The sequence below is a fragment of the Microcaecilia unicolor genome, chromosome 13 (assembly GCF_901765095.1).
Source record: "Microcaecilia unicolor chromosome 13, aMicUni1.1, whole genome shotgun sequence".
Taxonomy (NCBI): Eukaryota; Metazoa; Chordata; class Amphibia; order Gymnophiona; family Siphonopidae; genus Microcaecilia; species Microcaecilia unicolor.
In genome coordinates, this window is record NC_044043.1 from 28228283 (window position 1) to 28251743 (window position 23461).

The 23461-nt window shown below is 46.1% G+C and overlaps 1 protein-coding gene across 3 annotated transcripts in view; it reads left to right on the forward strand.

Moving 5' to 3' along the window:
* The first annotated feature begins 858 nt into the window (after window positions 1-858).
* Window positions 859-23461, forward strand: part of LOC115456675 (tricarboxylate transport protein, mitochondrial-like) — a 73333-nt gene continuing 50730 nt past the window's right edge. For 2 of the 3 annotated variants that reach the window (XM_030185906.1, XM_030185907.1), the window contains exons 1-4: window positions 859-1126; window positions 15517-15624; window positions 18217-18316; window positions 20393-20531. In XM_030185906.1, the coding sequence (XP_030041766.1) occupies window positions 913-1126; window positions 15517-15624; window positions 18217-18316; window positions 20393-20531 (561 nt within the window). In that variant the 5' untranslated portion in view covers window positions 859-912. Of the gene's footprint in view, window positions 1127-15516; window positions 15625-18216; window positions 18317-20392; window positions 20532-23461 lie in introns of those variants that run through there. The other variant, XM_030185908.1, reaches the window with a different exon arrangement.

Genomic DNA, 23461 nt, shown 5'->3' on the forward strand with positions numbered 1-23461 from the left:
AAAGTCCATAGTCTGTTATTGAGACAGACATTGGTATCATGGAAAGTTACTACTGTTTGGGTTTCTGCCAGGTACTGTAACCTGGCTTGGCCACTGTTGGGAAACAGTTGGTCTGACCCAGTATGGCTATTCTTATGTTCTTATTTTTGTTCATTTTACTATTATTTATACTATAAGATTTTAGCTGTACCTGCTGTACAGTGCCTTGGGTGAATCTCAAGTGGTTAATAAATCCCAACAAATAAAATAAATACTTGTGAGGGACAGAAGTAAGGCTGCTCTTGCACAAGAACTAGGATGTCCTTTTTAATGTCAGCATTAATCCACTGCAACTTTAAATGTGCTGTCTGAAAAAAAAATTACAACTATCTTCCTCTAAATGAATCAATACGTTAGACGATTTGGCTTGGTTACTGGGTTACAGTGCAGCAATCTGTCCCTTTCTTGGACATGATCCTCACCCACTCTATTCTGCAACCCCCAGGCCGAGCTCCTATCCTGTGTAGAACATCACCATAAATCAAAATCAGCACCATTAGCACACACTCTCCTTATCCCAAACCAGCCAATCGGAGACTCGCCCTATAAACAGCAGCAGCCAACTGCAGTTCAAAGACGCCGCTGTAAAGCATCGCTTGCTTCCCCTCGCGGCGCGCGTCACCACTCCCCCTTTGTTTTTGTTGGGGGCAACCTCCTTCGATCCAGAAAGCTCCGCCTATTCAGGGGCGGGGAGCGCCTGGCGCGAGCCAATCGGAAAAGGTGCTTCTCGGTAAACAGTAACGGGGAGAAGGGGACTGCGAGCCATCCAGCCAATTAAAAGAGAGAGGCGGGGCGCTGGGCGGTAGTAGATGTCGCCAAGGCTGGGTTTATGAGTCTTTGAATCCATGGTGGTCGTCTCTGCTCAGCTCAGTGATGTGGTCCTTATTGTGCCATTTCTTTGTGACCCAGGAGCCTTGCGAGCTGGCTCGTGCAAGGGACCCGGCGAGCTTCTCCTCAGAGACTGCCGCAGCGCTGCCGTTGGATTCATCTCTGCGGGTCCCGGCGGGGCCATGCTCTAGAACCTTGGCGGCTGCTGCCCCCAGCGGTGGGGCTAAGCTCACCCACCCTGGGAAAGCTATCCTGGCTGGTAAGGAAAGGCTCGCGGGTCCCGGGGGAGGAGAGGCTGGGCTCGCGCTTGCTCCTCTTTTGAACCTGTCTTGTCCTCAGTGGGGTTGGTTAGGGGTCTACTTCCCCCCCACCCCCTGCTCCGAACAGTCTAACCTAGGTCTGGCCGTGCCCCCTTATGTGCATAAATCAGTAGTTCTGATTCCTTCCACTGATTTTCCCGGGAAAAAAATAATCGGAACTGGGTCAGCTTGCGCGGATGACTTGAATTAAATGATCACCAGAGACTTGCTGTGGCATCTTTTGCAGGTGTCTTACTTGTTCAGTGATGATGAATAATAATAATAATTTAAAAACATGCTTGTTCAGTGATGCATTTAAAAAAAAATGCCTGCTGAGCCTCCAGAGATCCAAGGTATCTTATTAATGGCAGAGAAATGTGACAGTTCTTCTGCCGACAGAATAAGCCAGACAGAAAAAGCCAGGAAAGCAGAGATAGTGCTAAAGGAGAAAAAAAATGAGAAGAGTATTGTGCATTAGGAAATTGTGATAGAAATATATATGCCTGTTGGCTTGACCGTTTGTGTGCATTTTAATTTTTTTAATGAAAATAAATATGTGAGAAAAATGGTAAAACACCAACAATTTTAAAACAAAATTATTTTCCTTGTACACATTCCAACAAAGCAACCTAGTTCGAGATACTACCTTGGATGGAAAACTCAAACTACAGAAATTTAGAGAGACTGTATGCAAAGATTATTTTATTTTGTTCAGTGATTTAGCAGATTGGGTGGTCTTAGTATAATCACAAGTGTTGGTGTATTTTGCTTTTTTCATGCAGTAAAGTCACATGTACTGTAAGTGGCCCAGAATATTCATTGAAACTTCCTTCACCTGCAGCAGACACATTCCACTCTCTTTAATTGGCTTCTAATCCTCTCAATATTTAATAATCAAACCTGAGAATTATTGGTTGACTGTACCAGGAATAAGGTTCACAGTACAGAGGAGGTGATCTGCTAAAAATGTTGCAGAACCTTCTTGGCTAGTAAATTAAATCTAAGTAAATATGTTTGAGGTAAGACTGTTTGGTTAACTGATTTTTATAAAAAGGGGGAAACTTATCAGTTGCTAAAGGAGATTTGTAAGGTATGGAATTCTGTTTAATGCTGGCAAGGAGCAAAACTTCAGCAGGTCAGTATTTAAACTGTACAGTTGATTGGTTTTTGTCTACTCCAGCTGCGGTATTTAAATAACATTCAGGTATTAAGCACCGCTGGTCAAATAGCGAGCAGAGCTGATTATCCGGATAGAGCAGGTGTTATTCATGTAATTGCAATATTCAAACTACTATTTAATTAGCGGTTTGAATATTGCCACCATCTGTCTAACTTTGCCTCCACCTTTGTACCAATCTGGATAGCACTTGGGAGGAATGGCAGGAGCATCCCAAGCAGGAATCATGTACTGTGTGACATCTCCTCCAGCATCCCTGCCCCGCCCACTGTACCTTGGTCAAGCAGGGGAGAGCAATGGATGGGGAGCGATTTTGCACTCCTGCCTTCCTTGTGCCCTGTGCAGCTGCCTTCTTGCACAGCGCTCTGGAGTCCCTGGTTAATGGTGCTTACTGATAGGCACTGTTATCCAGATAAGTATTTGAATATTGTGCCCTAGATTGCAAGATATTGCTTCCCTTAAAAAGAGAACGATTTTAAAGGGGGGGGGGTGGAGGTTAGAAAATGTCTGAGCTGCTTTAAAAGTAGCTATCCTAATTCAACCACTAAAAGAGAGAAAACAGCACATTCTTTAACAAAAAATGTTAGACCTTTCTCACATGCATAACAATTGAATGTACTGTTTTGATGTGCAGTGTCAATGTTGACATTTAGCTGGGATGTGGGATGCCAGGTGCAGTGTTGCCATTTTGGAACAGGCTAAATAATTCTGCCCCATTCCTCACATAGCGAATAAGACACAGAAGTCTTAAGCCCTGTGGGAGAGCTCTTCTAGATGAAGTTTATACTTGCAGGTGGAAGAAACAAGAACCTTTTGTAAAACATGGCAACTTTTTTTTTTCAATTTGTCAGCCCTCAGTCTCATTGTGTTAGATGAGAGAATTCTTTTGTGTATCAATCAGCAAGCTTATATAGAAAGAAAAGCACGTTAGTGATGTAGTTCAAAAATAGTATTTTGAAACAAAAGTTTTAATTTTTAAGGGTAATCCACAGGGGCAGATGCACGAAGCATTAACGTGGTGTCAACCTGGTTTTACTGTGGGTTTTACTTGCCGAGCAATGCTCAGATGGTTTCAGCACAGGTATTTACTTGTGCTGAAACCGTTACTGCAGTCTGTGTTTAAATGCATGTTGATGTAGTCATCCGCCCTGCAGCCATGTTCTTAAAAAAAACAAAAATATTTCTCACGTGTTTAGTGTTGGAAACTTTTTTTGCCAGGGCTGGAGCAGCACTTCTTCCACTTCATCCAACCCGACTACCCTGCCCTAGTCTGCTACCTGCATTGTCCCTGTCCTAAACAATCCCTCTCACCCCCAATAATTAAATTTTAAAAAATAAATAAAGATTCCCGATGTCTAGTGGCACCCACCCCAACCCCCTCTTCTGACCTGACCCAGCACCCCTTCTCCCCTTCCCCTAATATTAAAAAATGTCTGGGTGGTCTAATGGCCTCTCACGCGCACAAATTCCATGCTAGTCTAGGGTCTTCTCCCATTAAAAAAACCTCCTGGTAGTCTAGTCAGTCCCCCACAACTCCAATCCAAGACCTCACGACCCCATACCTGGAAGGAGGCAGGAGTAATGTCCACTTGCTCCTGCTTCTGGGCGCTGATACACCTTTTAAACTTGGTCAAAAGGTTTTAGGAGGCAGACAGCTGGCCTTGGCCCTTCTTGTTTCCTGCCCTGGAATTCATTCTCTGCACCTGTAACCAATTACCACCTCAGCTGGGAGCTGCTGCTGCTGCACATGGTCTTCCTGGATGCCAATTTTCAGTAAGGAATAATATATTGTAGAGGAATATATTCGAATTATTCCCCAAGTTTTCCACGTCATCACTGTGACCCCTGACACAGGTGCTAGTCACCGAAACACGGCCAGTGTCTGGTCTTTTTGTCAAGGCTCATTCATTAAAGAACTGTGTTCCATTTTTAAAGGCCCGTGGTGCTGTTTTTTTTGTTTTGATGTATTGATATGGTAACATAGTAACATAGTAGATGACGGCAGAAAAAGACCTGCACGGTCCATCTAGTCTGCCCAACAAGATAAACTCATGTGCTACTTCTTGTGTATACCTTACCTTGATTTGTATCTGCCATTTTCAGGACACAAAGTAGAAGTCTTGCTCAGCACTGGCCCCGCCTCCCAATCTTGGCTAAGCTTCTGAGGATCCATTCCTTCTGCTCAGGATGCCTTTTATGTTTATCCCACGCATGCTTGAATTCCACTACCATTTTCATCTCCACCACCTCCCGCGGAGGGCATTCCAAGTATCTACCACTCTCTCTCTCTGAAAAAATACTTCCTGACATTTTTCTTGAGTCTGCCCCCCCTTCAATCTCGTATCATGTCCTCTCGTTCTACCACCTTCCCATCTACGGAAAAGGTTCGTTTGTGGATTAATAATATATCACCCCTGTTTCTCCTTTCCTCCAGGGTATACTACTACTACTACTACTACTTAACATTTCTAGAGCGCTACTAGGGTTACGCAGCGCTGTACAATTTAACAAAGAGAGACAGTCCCTGCTCAAAGAGCTTACAATCTAATAGACAAGTGAACGGTCGGTCCAATAGGGACAGTCAAATTGGGGCAGTCTGGATTCACTGAACGGTAAAGGTTAGGTTAAGTTTAAGGTTAAGATTAAGTTTATTATAAATAACTTTATATACTGCCCCCCAATGTTTTAGGGGGCAGTATATAAAGTTATTTATACTCAGAGTGTATATATACTCAGAGTGACTCACATGCCAACAATATAAGTGTACAGATAAAAAAGAAAGGAAGTACATCGTTCACAGGATGCAGAAGGTGAGAAAAGGAGTTGCAGAACCGAGTCAAAGGCTTCACCCCCAGAAGGTACAAGTTTGTGACGCAACGGATTGCTCGAAGTAACCCAAAGACGTCCTGAAATAAGTCTTTAGTCCAGCCTTAAAATTGGTAAAGGAAATCTCCAGACGGAGGTGTGGGGGAAGGACGTTACATAGGGAAAGACCAGTCACACTAAAAGTCTGATTCCTAATGGAATCAAAGCACATCTGGCAAAAGGATGGAGTCACTGAAGATCGCTAAATGTTCTTATGTTCCTAATTCACACATGCAAGCCAGCCAGAACCTTTCAATCAACTCTCTCCATTTATTTTGCAACTCCCACAGTTACTTGAAATTTTCTTTGTTGAACAAAAATTCATGAAATGCAAAATAAGAGGTTCTGTTACCTTCTTACCTGCACAATTCCTCATAACAAATGTTCGCAAACTGATGCAGAGGAAATCCTTGAAAGGCTGAGGCTTGGTCAATCTCACCCATTTCAAATAGAGATGCCTTAGCATTGGGATGCAAGGAATTTCTGGAACATTTACACCTAAAATATATTTTTAAATTGATTACATCTCAAATTACTGCCTATCAAGGTGATATCTAAGCAGTTTACAAAATTGAATAAGAGTGTGCAGATAATTCAACATCCACATCAAACATATATGTAGTATAAAACATAAGATCTAATATTATCAAAGTAATACAGTAATAGGGAAAGGAATCTAAAAACAATGGGGCAGGATAACGAAGGGAGGAAGGGGTTAGAACTGCTCTTTGAGTGGTCATCCAGGGCCTACCTAATCCAGAAATAAAACATAATGAAAATGCAACTCTAAAATAGTGATTTTTGAAAGGACACTTCAAGACAGAGATCAGAGGGTAGCGCGTTTCTTAAGCAGGGCACAACCATTCAGAAAACTGTATACATGTTCAGGTCAGCAAGTCTCTCCTCATACGTCTTGTAACGCAAATCCCATACCATTCTCGTAGCTTTTCTTTGCACCGCTTCAATTTTTTTTTTTTTTTTTTTTACATCCTTGGCAAGGTATGGCCTCCAAAACTGAACACAGTACTCCAGGTGGGGCCTCACCAACGACTTTCTTCTGCTGGTCACACTTCTCTCTATACAGCCTAGCAACCTTCTGGCTACGGCCACCGCCTTGTCACACTGTTTCGTCGCCTTCAGATCCTCAGATACTATCACTCCAAGATCCCTCTCCCCGTCCGTACCTATCAGACTCTCCCCGCCTAACACATACGTCTCCCATGGATTTCTACTCCTAAGTCATCACTTTGCATTTCTTCGCATTGAATTTTAATTGCCAAACCTTAGACCATTCTTCTAGCTACCGCAGATCCTTTTTCATGTTTTCCACTCCCTCCCTGGTGTCCACTCTTGCAAATCTTAGTATCGTCCGCAAAAAGGCAACCTTTACCTTCTAACCCTTTGGCAATGTCACTCACAAATATATTGAACAGAATCGGGCCCAGCACCGATCCCTGAGGCACTCCACTACCCTTTGGTTTCTGTCTGTCAACCAGTTCCTAATCCAGTTAACCACTTCAGGTCCTATCTTCAGCCTGTCCAGTTTATTCAAGAGCCTCCTGTGGGGAACTGTGTCAAAAGCTTTGCTAAAATCTAAATAAATTACGTCCATAGCACTTCCTTGATTCAATTCTCCAGTCACCCAGTCAAAGAATTCAATGAGATTCGTTTGACACGATTTCCCTTTGGTAAAACCATGTTGTTTCGGATCTTGCTTAAAGTACCCAGTGGCTTTAAGCGTTGTACCCGGTACAATTGGACAATCTCTGGCAAAGACACCCATTCTTGTTGTCTTCGGTGTTTAGAGCCCGACCATAGCCCTACCAGTTGTGTCCTTTCCTTTTCTGTGAAGAAAAGGACTCGGGTGTCCAGAGAGGCGCAATGCTAGAACGGTTTGGAGCCAGGTCCAAGTCCTCGACGTCTGCATTGAGGTTGGTGGCGTCAACGTTGAAGACTGCATTGGTCCACATGGCTTCTTTGAGACCCAAAGACACTGGGAGTAGTAGTGCGTCAGGGGAATCGCCACCTGTCTTGATGCCGGCTGCTGGGCAGGGCTCCCAGGACCGGCCAGTGTCAGACCAGAGGCAATGTGAGGGTTCAACGTCATCCTCATTGGCACCGAGGAGCCGAAGGCCAAGAAGCATTGGTCGTCCTCGACACATGATTCCAGGAGCTCCGGGGCATTGAGGGATTTGGCACCTGAGAAGCATCGGTGCCAGGCGGATAATTCCCCCCTCTATCCAGGTGGTACCAATGCGTCTGTCACCAGGCAGCCAGTACCCGATTCCCGTCTCAGCCCCATCAGTTCTGCAGCCTGTCTCGGAGCTGACACCCCAGTCTTTCCCGGTGTTGGCCCTCAATGAGCGTATCTGGGCCTTGCTCCCTGAGCTGCTGGATGGCCGTCTTCAGTGGTGTGCATCGGTATTGGGGGTGCTTGGCCCTCAGGCTGCGGTGCAGCCCCGGTGTCGACTGCCACCCAAACCGGAACCCTCTCTATGTTGGTGGAGGAAGCTTCGCCAGAATCAAGGCGGGAGCTGACTCCTCAATGCCCCTCTCAGGGACATGGCTTCTCTAAGTCGAGGCAAGCTCTGTCTCAGCCCTCCCATGAGGAGTTTGACACTAATGAGGAACGCTCATGGAAGCCAGAGGAGGACCTAAGGTACTTTTCAGAGGATGAGTCCTATGGCATCCCCTCTGAACTCTCCTCTCCACTTAAAGGAGAAGGTCTCCTCTGGAAAGCCTTTTCCCCTCTTTTGTAAAGGAAATGGCTGGTGCTATTCCATTTCATTTGGAAGTGAAGGATGAGCCCAGGGCTAAGATACTTGAGGTCCTGGACTACGAATCCCCTCCTAGGGAGGCTGTGACTGTTCCTCTCCATGAGGTACTCAAGAAAATCATCGATAGGAGCTGGGAGTCCTCTCTGTCCTGCCTAAGAAGATTGACATGATGTATTGGATCCACAGCATGCCTGTCTTTGATAGACCCCAGTTGCCTCAAAATTCCGTGTGGTGGAGTCCTCTCTCAAGAGACCCAGGAGTTCTAGAGACTATGCCTCAGCACCCCAACAGGATGGGAGTCGCCATTGGGAAACGCACAAATTGGCTAGCAGATTGCATTTCTTTCACTTATGCCCAGGCTGGGCTGACACTGGAGGGTCATGTCAATGCTCATAATGTCAGAGCTATGGCCATGTGGGTAGCCCTCTTGTACTCGGCCTCCATTGAAGAAATTTGCAAGGTTGCGATGTGGTCTTCAGTCCACACATTCCCATCTTATTACTTCTGGAGCAGGATACCTAACGCAACAGTTCGGGCAGACAGTGTTGCAGAATCTGTTTGAGGTCTAGAATCCAACTCTACTCCCCCCCCCCCCCCCCCCCCCCCCAGATCCATTTTATTCTGGTCCAGTCTGCACTCTCACTCTGTTGTATATAATTCAGGTTAATCTGAGTTATGTCCTCATCGTTGCGAGGCCCAATTGACCAAAGTTTGTTTTTGGTGAGCCTGGATGCTAACGCACCCTTTGGGCGGGTGTGAAGGCATGGTAGGTGGAGCGTGTCTCGTGCTCCACAAAGCTCTGTAAAGCTTGTCATAAGCTGTGGACCAGGCAGCGTGGCACCACTTTACCCACTTGTGAGAATATAAGGCCTGCTATCCTTGGAGAATACCTTCCATAGGTAAGTATCTTCGCTTTCTCTGATGTCTAGTCAGACCGCTGATTATAATATGCTCAGCATACTGTGTGTGCATAGAGGAAGAGGAGAGTGGCAGATGTGCAGCTGTTTTGGCAGTTTATAGGTGATGAGGGACAGTGAAAAATGGTATTGCTTGTGAGTGGTAGCAGTGCCAAGCCCTGGGAGCTGAGCTGAGAGGGGAATTTAGCATAAAATCTGTTTTGTGCAGTTGTGCAGAATTTCCCCTGGAATAGACTCCAAGTACATTTGCATTGGATGAATATACATGCACAAGGATAAAAGCAGGCTAAATCTAAATTCCCTTAGTATGTTGAGCCATCTACTTACAGTTTGCTGCTTCCTGCATCATTTCACAGAGGTCTTCAGTTTTGTTTTATCTGTGCAGCTGTTCAGACATATCTCAATTTTTTATTTTTCATTTTTTTCATTTTGGTCATCTCCCTCATCTCTCCCACAGTCAACATTCACTGCTTATATATACTGCAATTTTAGACTTTTTTTTTTTTTAATAAAGGTTTACTTGACACAGATTATTTTAAAGGGACCTCAATATGGGCATCAGCGGCCAATTCAATCCCACATATGACATTCCCAATATCGTCACCGGCCCTTATATATTTTATACTTGATCTCCTAAATATTTAACCACAAGTATTTATTTCATTAGTGGAAGTCTCAAACTTCTTCAATGTTTATAATATATTGCTTAGCTTATGATAAGCAAGGTCGGCCTTGGAGGGTTCTTCAATCCGACATGTCATATGTTTTGCTGTCAAACGGCTTTTTCAAGGATGACCACCCCCCCCCCTAAACAAGACAGATATTTATGTCAAAATTCAGCAGTTAATTTTTAATCCAGTTTGGGGATTATTATTTATTATTTTTATTATCATAGCTCACCAATTTTGAATGCTATTTTTTTCTTAGCCTCCTTGCCTCCTTCTATTATGTGAGTAGCATGGGGCATATTTTATTTTTACTTCTATGCTTGCCCCTTACTTTCTTAGGTTTTTGAGACACTTCTTAAGTTTCCTTTGTTTTTTTACTTGCAGCAAAAAATAAAACAAAAACATTTTTTTTGAAAATTGAACCATTTGATATTCACGTGTCCTAAAACCGTCCATCAGGTTTAAAAAGTGTACGAGGTGCAGTAGGACTGTCTTACTGAATAGTCACAACTGGTGTCTATGGTGCCCTGGTCCTGATCATCAGTCCTCTCACTGTAAACTCTATTCTGAAATGCAGAAAAGAACGCAGAAGAATAGAGGGGCCCACCGTGAGAAACATTTTGGTGTGTTAAGTCTGGTTTATCGACATTGGCATCAGTGGCATCGACCTCAATGGAATTGGGAGATGCAATGACATTGAGAAGGTCTCTGTCTGCCTCTACTACTACTACTTAACATTTCTAAAGCGCTACTAGGGTTACGCAGCGCTTTACAATTTAACATGGAAAGACAGTCCCTGCTCGAAGAGCTTACAATCTAAAAGACAAATGTACAGTTAATCTGATAGGTCAGACAGATTGGGGCAACCTATATGTTCGAAAGGTTAGGTTCCGAATGCAGCATTGAAAAGGTGAGCTTTAACCAGGGATTTGAAGATGGGTAGGGAGGGGGCTTGGCGTAGGGATTCAGGAAGATTGTTCCAGGCATAGGGTGAGGCAAGGCAAAATGAGCGGAGCCTGGAGTTGGCAATGGTGGAGAAGGGTACTGAGAGGGTACATTAGGCATCAGTAGTGCCTGCTGGGTCGACCATCATCGGACCCAACATGGGAGGATTCCATGTCATCCTAATCAGCATCAGGGGATGCCGGTGTTTATGAGTGACACTGCTCTCCCTCAAAGCACAGTGCCGAGAATGTTGGGGCACCAGCATCATGATACCTGAGAACCATTGGCACCATAAGAATTGCTGCGCCAGTCTCCCTGAAGCTGGAACCCTACCTCCAATTCAGTCCCTACTTTTTGCAATTGTTCCTGTACTGGCCCTGATGCCTGCCCTTGAGGAGCGGCCATGGGTCATGTTGCAGAAGGAGATGGGGCACATCCTAGTTCAGTGCTGTACCAACTATGGTGTTGCTCCAGCCTCTTCTGGAGATCCATGCCATGTCTGTTGGCCGTTCGTTGATGCTGGCATTAACTGATATCATGCTTTCCAGTTCTTCGGGGGAGGAAGCGACCCCAGAGTCCAGGAGCGGATCTCTTCCTCGGCACACTCGCCCAGAGCCTGGTCGTATGTTCAGTGGTCCGAGGCAGATGCAGATTCAGATGACACATGAGGGGTACTTTGCTGAGTCAGATACAGACTGCTCATGGCATTGAGAGAGAACCAGAGGAGGGATCCTTTGCACTGCCTTCAGACCTTTCTAGTCTAAGGAAAGGAGAAAGTCTCCCCCAGAGGAGTTTTTGTCAGCTTTCTGAGAGAGTTCACAGCTCAGCAGGTGTTAAGGTGGTTAGGCCATACAGCCTCCACTGTGCATGGCACACCTCTGTTTCCAAGGTGCCCAATGGAATCCGACTTCCTAGTGTGGAATCAAGCCACAGGGAATCTGAAGAATGTCATCTTGGTCACCCCAGAGTTGTAGCAATCTCTTTGAACCAATTTGACTTGGGGACTTCAATTCCAAATTCCTCCCTCAGAAATTCTGACCACAGATGCATTCAACCTGGGGGTGGGGGCTCATAGGGCCACTGGTCAGCTCAGGAGACCCAGCTTAACATCAGTCTAGAGCTGGGCTTGATGGATCTTTGATCTGTCCCAGTGTGGCAATACTTATGTAGAGCTGCGGGCAATTGGAACACTCTAAAGGCTTTCAGAGATTCCCTTGAGCCAAATTATGCTAATCCAAACAGACAATCAGGTTGCCACGTCAACAAAACAGTGGGGTATGGGATCCTACCCCTTGTGTCAGGAAGCAATCGGGATGTGGCAGTGGGCCACCAACCGATGGCATTGTGCTCAGAGGCACATATCTGGTAGGGGAAAGAGAACAGTCTGGCGTACAGACTGGGCAGGGGAAATTCTTGGATGTAACTGCACAAGTGGTCTTTCAGTATGGGCATTGCCCACAAGATCCTCCAAGAGTGGAATACTTCCTCAGTGGATCTCTTTGCCACTCATCTCAACAAAGTCCCTCAGTACTGCTCCAAACTCAAATCGCATGACAGGCTAGCATCGGATGCCTGCCTCTGCGATTTGAGAGGAGGGCCTTTTGTGTTCTTATCCTAATCCAGGGGTAGGCAACTCCGGTCCTCGAGAGCCGCAGGCAGGTCAGGTTTTCAGGATATCCACAATGAATATGCAGGAGATAGATTTGCAAGCACTGCCTCCATGGTATGCAAATCTATCTCCTGCATATTCATTGTGGATATCCTGAAAACCTGACCTGCCTGCGGCTCTCGAGGACCGGAGTTTCCTACCCCTGTCCTAATCCAATAGTCTCTCTGGCTTCCTGGAAAGGTTCTGCTATGAGGTGTTGTGTCATGGGATTGATTGATTGGCGTACACTGCCTCTATTGCATGCAGGTCTATCTCATGCATATTCATTGTGGATATCCTAAGTACCTGACTGGCAGGGGGGTACTCTAGGACCGAATTGGGGGAAACACTGCCCTACGTGACACATGAAAAGTGCATGCAACTTCCACTTTTTTTTTTCTTTTTGTAAACTGCGTTAATGCCTGTAGTGCGAACAGCAATATACCACACACATCAAATAAATAAAGGGGCCCTTTTACCAAGCTGGTGGTAAAATGGCTGCATTTCCATATTTTTCTTTAATGGCCATGCGCTAATTTCCCAATTAATGCATGACCATTATCAAGGGATCCCTTACTGTAGGTCAGGGGCGTAGCCAGACTTCGACGGGAGGGGGGTCCAGAGCCCGAGGTGAGGGGCACATTTTAGCCCCCCCCCCCCCCGGCGCCATTGCCGACCCCACCACCACCAACTTTGACCCCCCCCCCTCCCGCCGCCAACCCTCCGCTGCAGTCGCCTACCTTTGCTGGCAGGGGACCCCAATCCCCACCAGCCAAGGTCCTCTTCTTCCCGCGCAAGGCTTCGTTCTGTTTCTGACGTCCTGCACATTGTACTTGCAGGACGTCAGACTCACAGAAACAGAACAAAGCCTTGCAGATCAGCCAGCAACCGCTGGCTGATCTGCAAGGCTTTGTTCTGTTTCTGTGAGTCTGACGTCCTGCACGTATAACGTGCAACAAAGCCTTGCGCGGAAAGAAGAGGACCTTGGCTGGCGGGGATTGGGGTCCCCCGCCAACAAAGGTAGCCCATGGCAGCGGTGGGGGAGGGTTGGTGGCAGGAGGGGGGTCGAGAGGGTGATTGGCAGGGGGTACAGGGCCAAATCTACGGGGGCCCAGGCCCCTGTGGCCCCACATAGCTATGCCACTGCTGTAGGTGCTAAGGACTCGCACGCTAATCCTGCGGTAATTAAGCAGCACCCAGCAATTTGCCCATGTTATCAGATTAGCGCCACGGGATTTCTCAGCGTGTCCTGTGGCAGTGCTTTTTTGCCGTATGAAAGGCACACGCTAGTACCTACCACAGCTTAGTAAAAGGACCCCAAAGTGAGCGGGAATACACCCCATTTTTCATTCCATCAGATAAAAGAGTAAACAAGACTCAAAATGATCTAAGCAGGCAGGAGAGGACAGGTCGCTCAACTACAAAAAGTAGCACATACAGTTTATCTTGTTGGGCAGACTGGATGGACCGTGCAGGTCTTTTTCTGCCGTCATCTACTATGTTACTATGTATGTTACCAATTTTCAGCAGCACTTAACCGGGCAGTGCCTCTCAATATCGGCTCTAATCAGCCATCAGAAAAGTGAGCAGGTCGGGCGGTACAGGGGGCTCAAAAACTGTCCTAAAGTCAGCTGGTTAGTTGTGAGGGTGTCGGCACTAAATATCGGCCGTCGGGTCCCAGCCCAAGTGTGATCTCCTTTCCTTCCCCAACCCCTCCTCCCCCAAAGCCCATCACTTCCATTGGTTTTCCCTTTCCTGGTTTTCCCTGTTGTTTTCATATATGTCATTGTGAATGCTATCTGAACGTTAAACAAAATGTAATGTACGTGAAAGGGAACCTGAGTAATACGTAACACAGATTTTAAATTACTTCATTTCTTTGTGTAAGGAACGAATTTATCCAATAACATATCACCCATGTGAAAAATTAATTTGCCCCCAACCAATTGACCAAATGTAACTGATGATTTGTTGATTGAACACAGCCAGGCTTGATTGCAGGCAGTCTTGTTGAATCTAAACCTCACCACAAAGTTTTTATACAAGAATATTTTTACTGCTGTAATTGCCTGTTGCTCATGTTAGATCTATTCTTACTGTACGCCGCCTTGAGTGAATTCATTCAAAAAGGAGGTAAATAAATCATAAATAAATAAGACTGGAAAGGTGGACTTCATGGAGAATACAATGTCAAAACGCATTTCTTTTCACCAGCACTGAATCACAAGGGATGAAATATGCGCTCGCCATGTTCTTCAGGCTCTGTGTGTCTTCCCTTGACAATAAACTTTTTTTTTTTTTTTTTGAGAGGCATGTATGGCAGGAGTACAAGTGTGCATTTCTTTCCTTGGGAGTTCACACACCCCGACCCCCCCCCCCCCCCCCCCCCCCGCCTCTTGCAACCCTTTCTCTCATCTCCACTCTCCACCCCGGTTATGGTGCCATGATATCTGGTTCTTTTCTTGTGCCCCCATCCCCTGCTGCAGTGCTGTTTTCCTTCTGCACCCCTGGGGGCTGAAGGCTCTACTTCCTTCTCTAGGCAGCAGTTGGGGCTGTCTTCTGAGGTGATCATTTGTTTCCTGTAGTAGTTTTGCTGCCAGGGCCTGAGAAAGTCTGGAGCCATACTGTATTAGCTGCTGACTCCTTTTTCTTATCTAGAGGAGGCAGGGCCTGGGGAAATGGACCAGCCAGTCTGCTGCCCCTAGCACTTTGCTGTCTGGTGGGTTGATTGAGCACTGCTGCCCCTTAGTGGAAATGGTAGGGTATTTCGCCTTAAATGCCCTATGACAGCTAATGCTGGAAGAAATCTTGAATTAAACATACAGGAAATCAAGCTATTATGGTTTTTGATTAGTCATATAATTATTTTATATTGCAATAATAAACCCATTGAAACAATTTTAATGTTCAGTCTTGCTTACTGTGTATTCCCTTTCTAGTACTGGAACATTGTAGAAATGCCAGTAAAATGGGTTTCCTAACTATAGTATTACATAGACAAACAATGGAAATGGACGTTCATTTTGTCTGTGTGACAGTTTACTGCATTGTACTATTTGATCTAAACCAAAGACACTATGCTGTATTTGTGTCCCAACTTTGAAGGAATCCTGCAAGTTAAAAAAAAAAAAAAAAAAAAAGTCCTATTCTCCGATTTCACAGTCTGGCAATTAAGACCCCATTCAGACAGGGCAGTTTACTAGTGCTTTTGAAAATTATACAATTAAGTGAACGTGGATGGATTTCTCTTGGTTTTATGTAACCATAGGCTCTTCATCTTGATGGGTTTAATATCTTGTATTGTTTCTTTTTCTGAAAATATTGTATTAAACGGTTCACCTTGTTCTGTCCAGGTGGCATTGCCGGAGGCATAGAGATCTGCATCACCTTTCCTACTGAATACGTAAAAACACAGTTGCAATTGGATGAAAGAGCAAATCCTCCGAGATACAGGAGCATTGGTAAGAATTAGTGTTTACCTTGAGTTCATAAACAATTCTTATTTCTAATTTTCAGTTTTTTAAAAATCAGTGTTGCAAAATTTGATGCATCTCGTATGTACTTGGAAGACTTCAGGACAAAAGGTTATTTATAGAGACCAAGCGAAACACAAGTGGAGCAACGCTTGCATTTTATGTATTTCTATTTTTATCTTCGTGTTAAAGTAACATTTCTTTAGTCTTCCCCTAGGAACAAACTTTAGGAGCTACTGCTGTAAAAATGTTATGTCGGTGCATGCATCCATTCTTGTTTGAATGTTTGTGTAACCCAGTGGTTACCAAACCTGATCCTGGAGGCACCCCAGCCATTTGGCTTTTCAGGATACCCACAATGAACGTTCGCCAGAGAGATTAGCGTGCATTTCTTCCACCGCATGCAGATCTGTCTTGTGAATATTCACTGCAAATATACTGAAAACCTGAGTGGTTGGGGTGCCTCCAGGACCAAGTTTGGGAACCACTGGGTTAAGTAAATTAAAGACTCCGTTAGATAACTAATTCAGGGTTAACACCAAATCTTATTCTGTTCAAAAGCATGAGGGTGCTGTTCATTATATATCGGTCATTTTATTGGACAACAACTTGGATTTATAATTTAAAATCCTTTCCAAGTCCCTGATTGCACATACTGTTATATAAGATTTTTAGCATCACGTAAGAGTACCCTTTTTTTCTTCTTTTTTTTTTTTTTTTTTTAAAGCATTTATCTATGGAATTCTCTCCTAAGTCTTTACAAAGAAGAATCCCTTATTAAATTTATATCTGTTTTAAAAGTTCATCTTTTTGATTGGCTGATAGAAACTGGGGGCCAAGATTCTGCTGGTTGTTAAGAGTACCTTTTTTTTTTCTTTACCTCTGTGTGTGTGAATGAGTTCTTTACTATCAAATATTGTAGTTCTTTCCCGCTTTTAATATTTGATTTGTAAACTGCTTTGTGTTGCAATAATAGCGGTATATCAAGAATAAAATAGCCTAACCTAAACTCTTCAGCGCACTCTGACTTTCCAGTGAACTGTATCTGACTGAGGTTTGCTATTGGAGGGACTGAGCACTGTTTCTAGACTTAATGAACAAATGTCACTCGAAAAAGGGATCCACTATGAAAATCTCTCTCCTCTGTAGACTGCTGCTGAAGGTTTAAGTAATCGGAAGAACTTCAGTAGCTACACCATGAAAGTCTGTAGGAGACCATAGTTACTGCACACTGATGCCTTTTGGCAAATTGATCTATCTTCTTTCTCAGCTGTGGAGTTGGCCTCTGTATAGTAGGGCTGAGGTACTTTTGCCAAGTGGTGTGAAAACTTGGCACTTAGGATTAAGCGATTAGAGGACTCTAGGCAAACAAACGTGTTGGGCCTTCATCATAATATGAATATGTTGAAAGAGGCTCCCAACTGGTTCTGACTTGAGGAAAACCAGCAGAGGAGGAAGAAGCACTGCTCACCAGTGCCACCTGCTGACTGGAGGACAATGCACCAGAATTGGATAGCAGTGGCTCTAGTCCTTCCTCCCTTTCTTCTTTTCTGCCAGCAGCTGATTTACCAGGGCAGAATTCTGCCTTGGAACCATTGGATTAGCACATCTGAGAGGGTTCCTCCTAAACAAACATTTGGGCCCTAGGCATCTGCCTAGTTTGCCTGTTCCTTAATCCTGCCCTGCTTGCGCTGTGGCCCATTTTTTTTACCTGCTCAGTGAAAGAGTGGGGCAGTGTGCTTTTCACAAGTACTATATAGTGCATTGTAAAGTTTGTGTCTGTTTACATACATTACTTCTTATTTCTAGATTGCTCCGAGACATGCACAGTATTACACAGGTAAACAGTCCCTGCTCTGTGACACCATCTAGTCAGGACCAGTGGCATAGCTGCATGGGGCCACAGGGGCCTGGGCCCCCGTAGATTTGGCCCGGGACCCCAACCCCCACCAGCCGAGGTTCTCTTCTTCTGGTGCAAGGCTTCGTTCTGTTTCTGTGAGTCTGATGTCCTGCACGTACAACGTGCAGGACGTCAGGCTCTCAGAAACAGAACGAAGCCTTGCGCCGGAAGAAGAGGATCTCGGCTGGTGGGGGTTGGGGTCCCCCGCCAGCAAAGGTAGGCAGCGGTGGGGGAGGGCTGGCGGCGGGAGGGGGGATCGAGAGGGTCATCGGCGGGGGGGGGGGGGGGGGGGGTCAAAGATGGTGGTGGCAGGGGGGGGGGGGTCGGCGGCGCCTAAAATGTGCCCCCTACTACTACTACTACTACTTGACATTTCTAAAAGACTCTGGACCCCCCTCCCGCCGAAGTCTGGCTATGCCCCTGGTTAGGACACAGATTAAGGAAATCTTTCATCCTCTCATTGATACTTCTGAATTGTAGAATATGTGTGTGTTTTGATATAAATATTTTTGTTTTTATGCTGTGGGAAATCAGGAAGCATAATATAAACTATATGGGACATTCGAGGTGACAACTGCATCTCTAAAGAACTGGTCTTTTATATAAACAATTTGCAAAGTACTGATTCGATATCTGATTTTAAAACAGTTGCTCAGAAAGCCCTGGGACTTGCCTTGCAGGTCACTGTGTGCGTTTGACTGTACAGGATCATGGTGTGAAGGGTTTATATCGGGGTCTCAGTTCTTTGCTCTATGGTTCTATACCCAAGTCTGCAGTAAGGTAAGATCTATTTTTTTTTTTTTTTTTTTTTTTTTTATTGCTGTAGAAAATGTAAAAGCACAAACTTCAAAGGCTGCCTAGCTCGATAGCCTAGAACACAGGTTTCTTTCTGGATGTCTCTTGTGTCTTTCAGGTGGGCAGTTTTTTGTGTGTGTGTTTTTAATGCAGATATGAGAAGGAGGAATTTATTCTGTGATCTTTAAACCTCCACACCTCAAAAATTGTAATAGTCTTTTTTTTTTTTTTTTCTTTGGCAATAGCTGTTAATTTAAATATTTTCCTGCAGACCTTTCTTGCAAGAGGCATGGAGGGGCATAATCGAAAGGGGCGCCCAAGTTTTCCTGAGGACATCCTCACAGGACGTCCCAGCGAAGGGGCAGGGAAACCCGTATTATCGAAACAAGATGGGTGTCAATCTTTCGTTTTGATAATACTGTCCTTCTCTTTTGAGAATAAGCCTGACAGTGTACTTGTCATGTACTCCAGACTTCCCTTCTCTCCCCCGTACCCACAATTTCTGCATTTTTTCCTGAGTCACTGTTCATCCTCCCACTCGGGTCCCTTCCCCTCTCCTAGGGGCCAATAAAACCTAACACTGGCATTGGAGCCAATTAGCACTGGCCTAGTGTACATGTAAATGTGCTCAGAATGTTCAGCAGGGAAACAGTGTGTTCCAAAGATGGCTGCAAATTGTATTTAAAAGCACTGCTATGGCATCTTTTCCTCCTCTGTGGGGGGGGGGGGGGGAGCGCCACACCCCTTTGAGTCAGTTTGTGAACTCAAAAGGGATGAAGTATAAAGGTTTTGTCCATACGGTGGCCCTGCTTAGACCTAATTCATTCGAATAGTGGATTGCAAGAGTTTGGCCAATAGTTTTAGGATAAGTATAAATTCCATGACGTGTTCTGATCTTTGCCATTAACTGGGCAGCAGCTTGTTCCATTATTGTAGTTTGGGGGTCCTTTTACTAAGGTGCGCTGAAAAATGGCCTGCGGTAGTGTAGATGTGTGTTTTGGGCACACGCAGAATCATTTTTCAGCACACCTGCAAAAATAATGCCTTTTTAAAATTTTTGCCGAAAATGGATGTTCGGCTAAATAAAAATTGCCACGCGTCCATTTTGGGTCTGAGACCTTACCGCCAGCCATTGACCTAGCGGTAAAGTCTCACGCGGTAACTGGGCGGTAATGACCTACACGCGCCAAATGCCACTTGGTGTTTGTAGCTGATGTGCGTCAGAAAATAAAAAATATTTTTCGGGTGCATGTAGCAGACACATGCCAAAAAATGAAATTACCGCAAGGGCCACGCGGTAGCCGTGCGATAACTCCATTTTGGCACGCTTTGGGTGTGCGTAAACACTTACGCGTCTTAGTAGAAGGGCCCCTTGGTTTGGTAGTCCAGCATAGTTGATCGTATTTCTAAATTTGTTTGTATTTGTACTTGGTGTTTAAACTTGATATCTAATTCTGAGAGTAAGCAACTTATTTTCTGATGACACATGGTTCTTGTATGTAAAACATGAGTGGAGGAGTGGCCTAGTGGTTAGAGCACCGGTCTCACAATCCAGAGGTGGCTGGTTCAAATCCCGCTGCTGCTCCTTGTGATCTTGGGCAAATCACTTAACCCTCTATTGCCTCGGGCACAAACTTAGATTGTGAGCCCTCCTGAGACAGAGAAATATCCGGAGTACCTGAATGTAACTCACCTTGAGCTACTACTGAAAAAGGTGTGAGCAAAATCTAAATAAATAAATGTCTTTTAAATTTGCTAGATTGTATTGTTTGAGGAAGCACCCAGATGTTATGTTTGTGATATATTTGTGAAGTTGGTGTGTTTATGTTGGAGCCGTCATTTAGTAGATCAACTAGAGTAATAATTTGTTTTAGGAATGAAGATGTAGTCTAGTGCTCAGAGCCCTGGGCTGTTCAAATCCCACTGCGTCTGCTGCTTGTGATCTTGGACAATCACTTTAACCCTCCATTGCCCCAGGGACAGGGTAATACCTACTGAACTTGAATGTGACTCCTCTTGAACTACCGAAAAAGGTATGAACTAACTCCTTGTTTTCTGCAGGTTTGGAATGTTTGAGTTCTTAAGTAATTATGCAAGGAATCCAAGTGGAAAATTGGATAGCAGAACAAGCTTACTTTGTGGACTTGGAGCTGGTGTTGCAGAGGCTGTGCTGGTGGTCTGTCCAATGGAAACAATCAAGGTAAATACAGTCAGTCTACTAGTATTCTTGGTATCCATCTTGGGCTTTCTCACATATTTCTGGGTTGGTTTTAAATTCAGCTTCATCAGTTAAAGAGGGTCATGAACTGGAAAACATAAACAAACAACCTCATTAGAAAAGAAATGGTGAGTACCTTAATCGGAGGAAAAAATCCTCAGAATAGTACTCCAGTGTGCTTCCCCAGTTCAATCATCGGCAGAACTTAGTGTAGTGCTCCGAATGGTCCATTATTACACCTTGAAGCAGCAGTTTTTCCGTGAAACAAGGCCCTTGTTGACTTGGACCTCTGGACACTGGTAGCCAACAAAGGATGATATAGTCCACTTGAAGTTACTGCAAAAGCTCTGCAGCTATTGTGTGCAGATAAGTTATACTTTTGCGCTTTTATGGACACCTTAAGCACATTCTGAGTTGATTATTTTGATGTATTTTGCACGCTATATTAAGTACCTACAATGAAGATTTTTTTTTTTCTGCTGATGACTGAACTGGGGAAGCACATTGGAGTACTCGGTTACTATTCTGGGGCTTTTTCTTCCGATCAGGGTGCTTACTATTTCTTTTCTAGTGAGGTTTGCTTGTTTTTCTAGTTTAAATTTGCCATGTGGAGGGAATATGTGTTCTCCATTTAAGCCTTCTATGCAGTGCTACGTTCGCTTTGTAGCGCTGTACATAAGTAATGCCATACTGGGAAAAGACCAAGGGTCCATCGAGCCCAGCATCCTGTCCACGACAGCGGTCAATCCAGGCCAAGGGCACCTGGCAAGCTTCCCAAACGTACAAACATTCTATACATATTATTCCTGGAATTGTGGATGTTTCCCAAGTCTATTTATTAGCGGTTTATGGACTTGTCCTTTAGGAAACCGTCCAACCCCTTTTTAAACTCTGCTAAGCTAACTGCCTTCACAACTTTCTCCGGCAACGAATTCCAGAGTTTAATTGTACATTGGGTGAAGAAAAATCTTTATCCGATTTGTTTTAAATTTACTACACTGTGGTTTCATCGCATGCCCCCTAGTCCTAGTATTTTTGGAAAGCGTAAACAGACGCTTCACATCCACCTGTTCCACTCCACTCATTATTTTATATACCTCTATCATGTCTCCCCTCAGCCGTCTCTTCTCCAAGCTGAAAAGCCCTAGCCTCCTTAGTCTTTCTTCATAGGGAAGTCATCCCATCCCCGCTATCATTTTAGTCGCCCTTCGCTGCACTTTAAGTGCTAAATAGTAGTAGTAGTATTCTCCGAGGACAAGCAGGCTGCTTGTTCTCACGACTGGGTTGACGTCCGCGGCAGCCCCCACCAACCGGAAAAAGCTTCGCGGGACGGTCGGCACGCAGGGCACGCCCACCGCGCATGCGCGGCCGTCTTCCCGCCCGTGCGCGACCGCTCCCGCCAGTTACTTTTTTTCCGCGACTGAGAGAGTCGTGTTTTTGCAACTCTCTCGTTTCAGCCGCCGGAATTTTCGACCGCGTTTACGCGGGTCGTCGCTCTTGGCCTTTTCGGCCTCTTCTTCTTTCGTTTCGTTTTGTTATCCAAAAAAAAAAAAAAAAAAAAAAAAAAGGAATTTTGCGCGTGTGGAGCACGCGCTCCTCCCTTTTCCCTCGCTTTCTAGCGGGGACGCCTCGTTGCGGCCTAGTGGCCGCTCGGTCGGTTTCAATTTTCGTGGTGTGATTTTAGCCACCATTGCCGACTTTGACTTCGCCGACGCGATTTTTCCGTCGATGTCCTCGAAGGTCCCGAGTGGATTTAAAAAGTGTGGTCGCTGCGGCCGGCCGATCTCGCAGACCGACACCCACGCTTGGTGCCTCCAGTGCCTCGGGCCGGAGCACAATCTCAAGTCGTGTGCTTTGTGTCTCGGTCTCCGGAAACGGACTCAGGTTGCGAGGCAAGTTCTGCGGGACCGTCTTTTTGGAACTTGCGCCGGCCCCTCGACGTCGACCTCGACGGCATCGGTATCGAAGGCCGGTTCTTCGGTACCGGTATCGATGCCCGAGACATCGGCACCGATGGCAGCGACCCCAGGAGAACAGGTCCCGTCGGCCCGCCGGTCCGCCGGCGAGAGTGGGGTAGAGAGACCGCGTGGGCAGTCGGCCCCGGTCACTCCCTCAACTCGTGAGCCACGGGACCGAACCCTGTCGGACCCGGTACCTCGAGACCGAGGGGGATCGACCTCCTCCTCCTCCATGCCCTCCGGCACCGGTGACGTGCACCGGAAGAAGGACAAGAAGCGCCGTCACCGGGAGCCCTCGGTGCCTGACGAGGAGTCGACGCCGAAGCGTCATCACAGAGAGGAGAGATCTCCGTCGGTGGTGGAGGTACCGACGCGTCGGGGTTCCGGCACCTCGGTGCCGTCTCCTGGCCCCCAGCAGCTTCTGGCACCGACACCCTTACCGGCCCCACCGCCTTTCTCGGCAGCGGGCCTGGACGAGTGCCTCAGAGCCATCCTTCCGGGGCTCCTGGAAGGGCTGATGCGCCAGGCTGTGCCGGCGCCGGGGGTGCTTGCGCCCTCGGCGCCGATGACTGTGGCGCCGGCGAGCTCTAGCCCGGCGCCGGGGCAGTCGACACCGCCGCCGCTTGCGGTGCCGGTCTCGACAGCCACGCAGGTGGAGTCCCCGTCGACGTCGATGGAGGGAGCTCCGTCCCCGCCGGCGCGGGAGTCCACCGCTCGACGACACCGAGGCCTCGGTGCCTCGACGTCGAGCCGGGCCCGGTACCGGACTCAGCTACATGAGCTAATGTCCGATACCGAGGATGAGGACTCGTGGGGGGAAGAGGAGGACCCGAGATATTTCTCCTCAGAGGAGTCTACGGGCCTTCCCTCGGACCCCACGCCGTCACCGGAGAGGAAGCTCTCACCTCCTGAGAGTCTCTCCTTTGCCTCCTTTGTGCGGGATATGTCTATAAG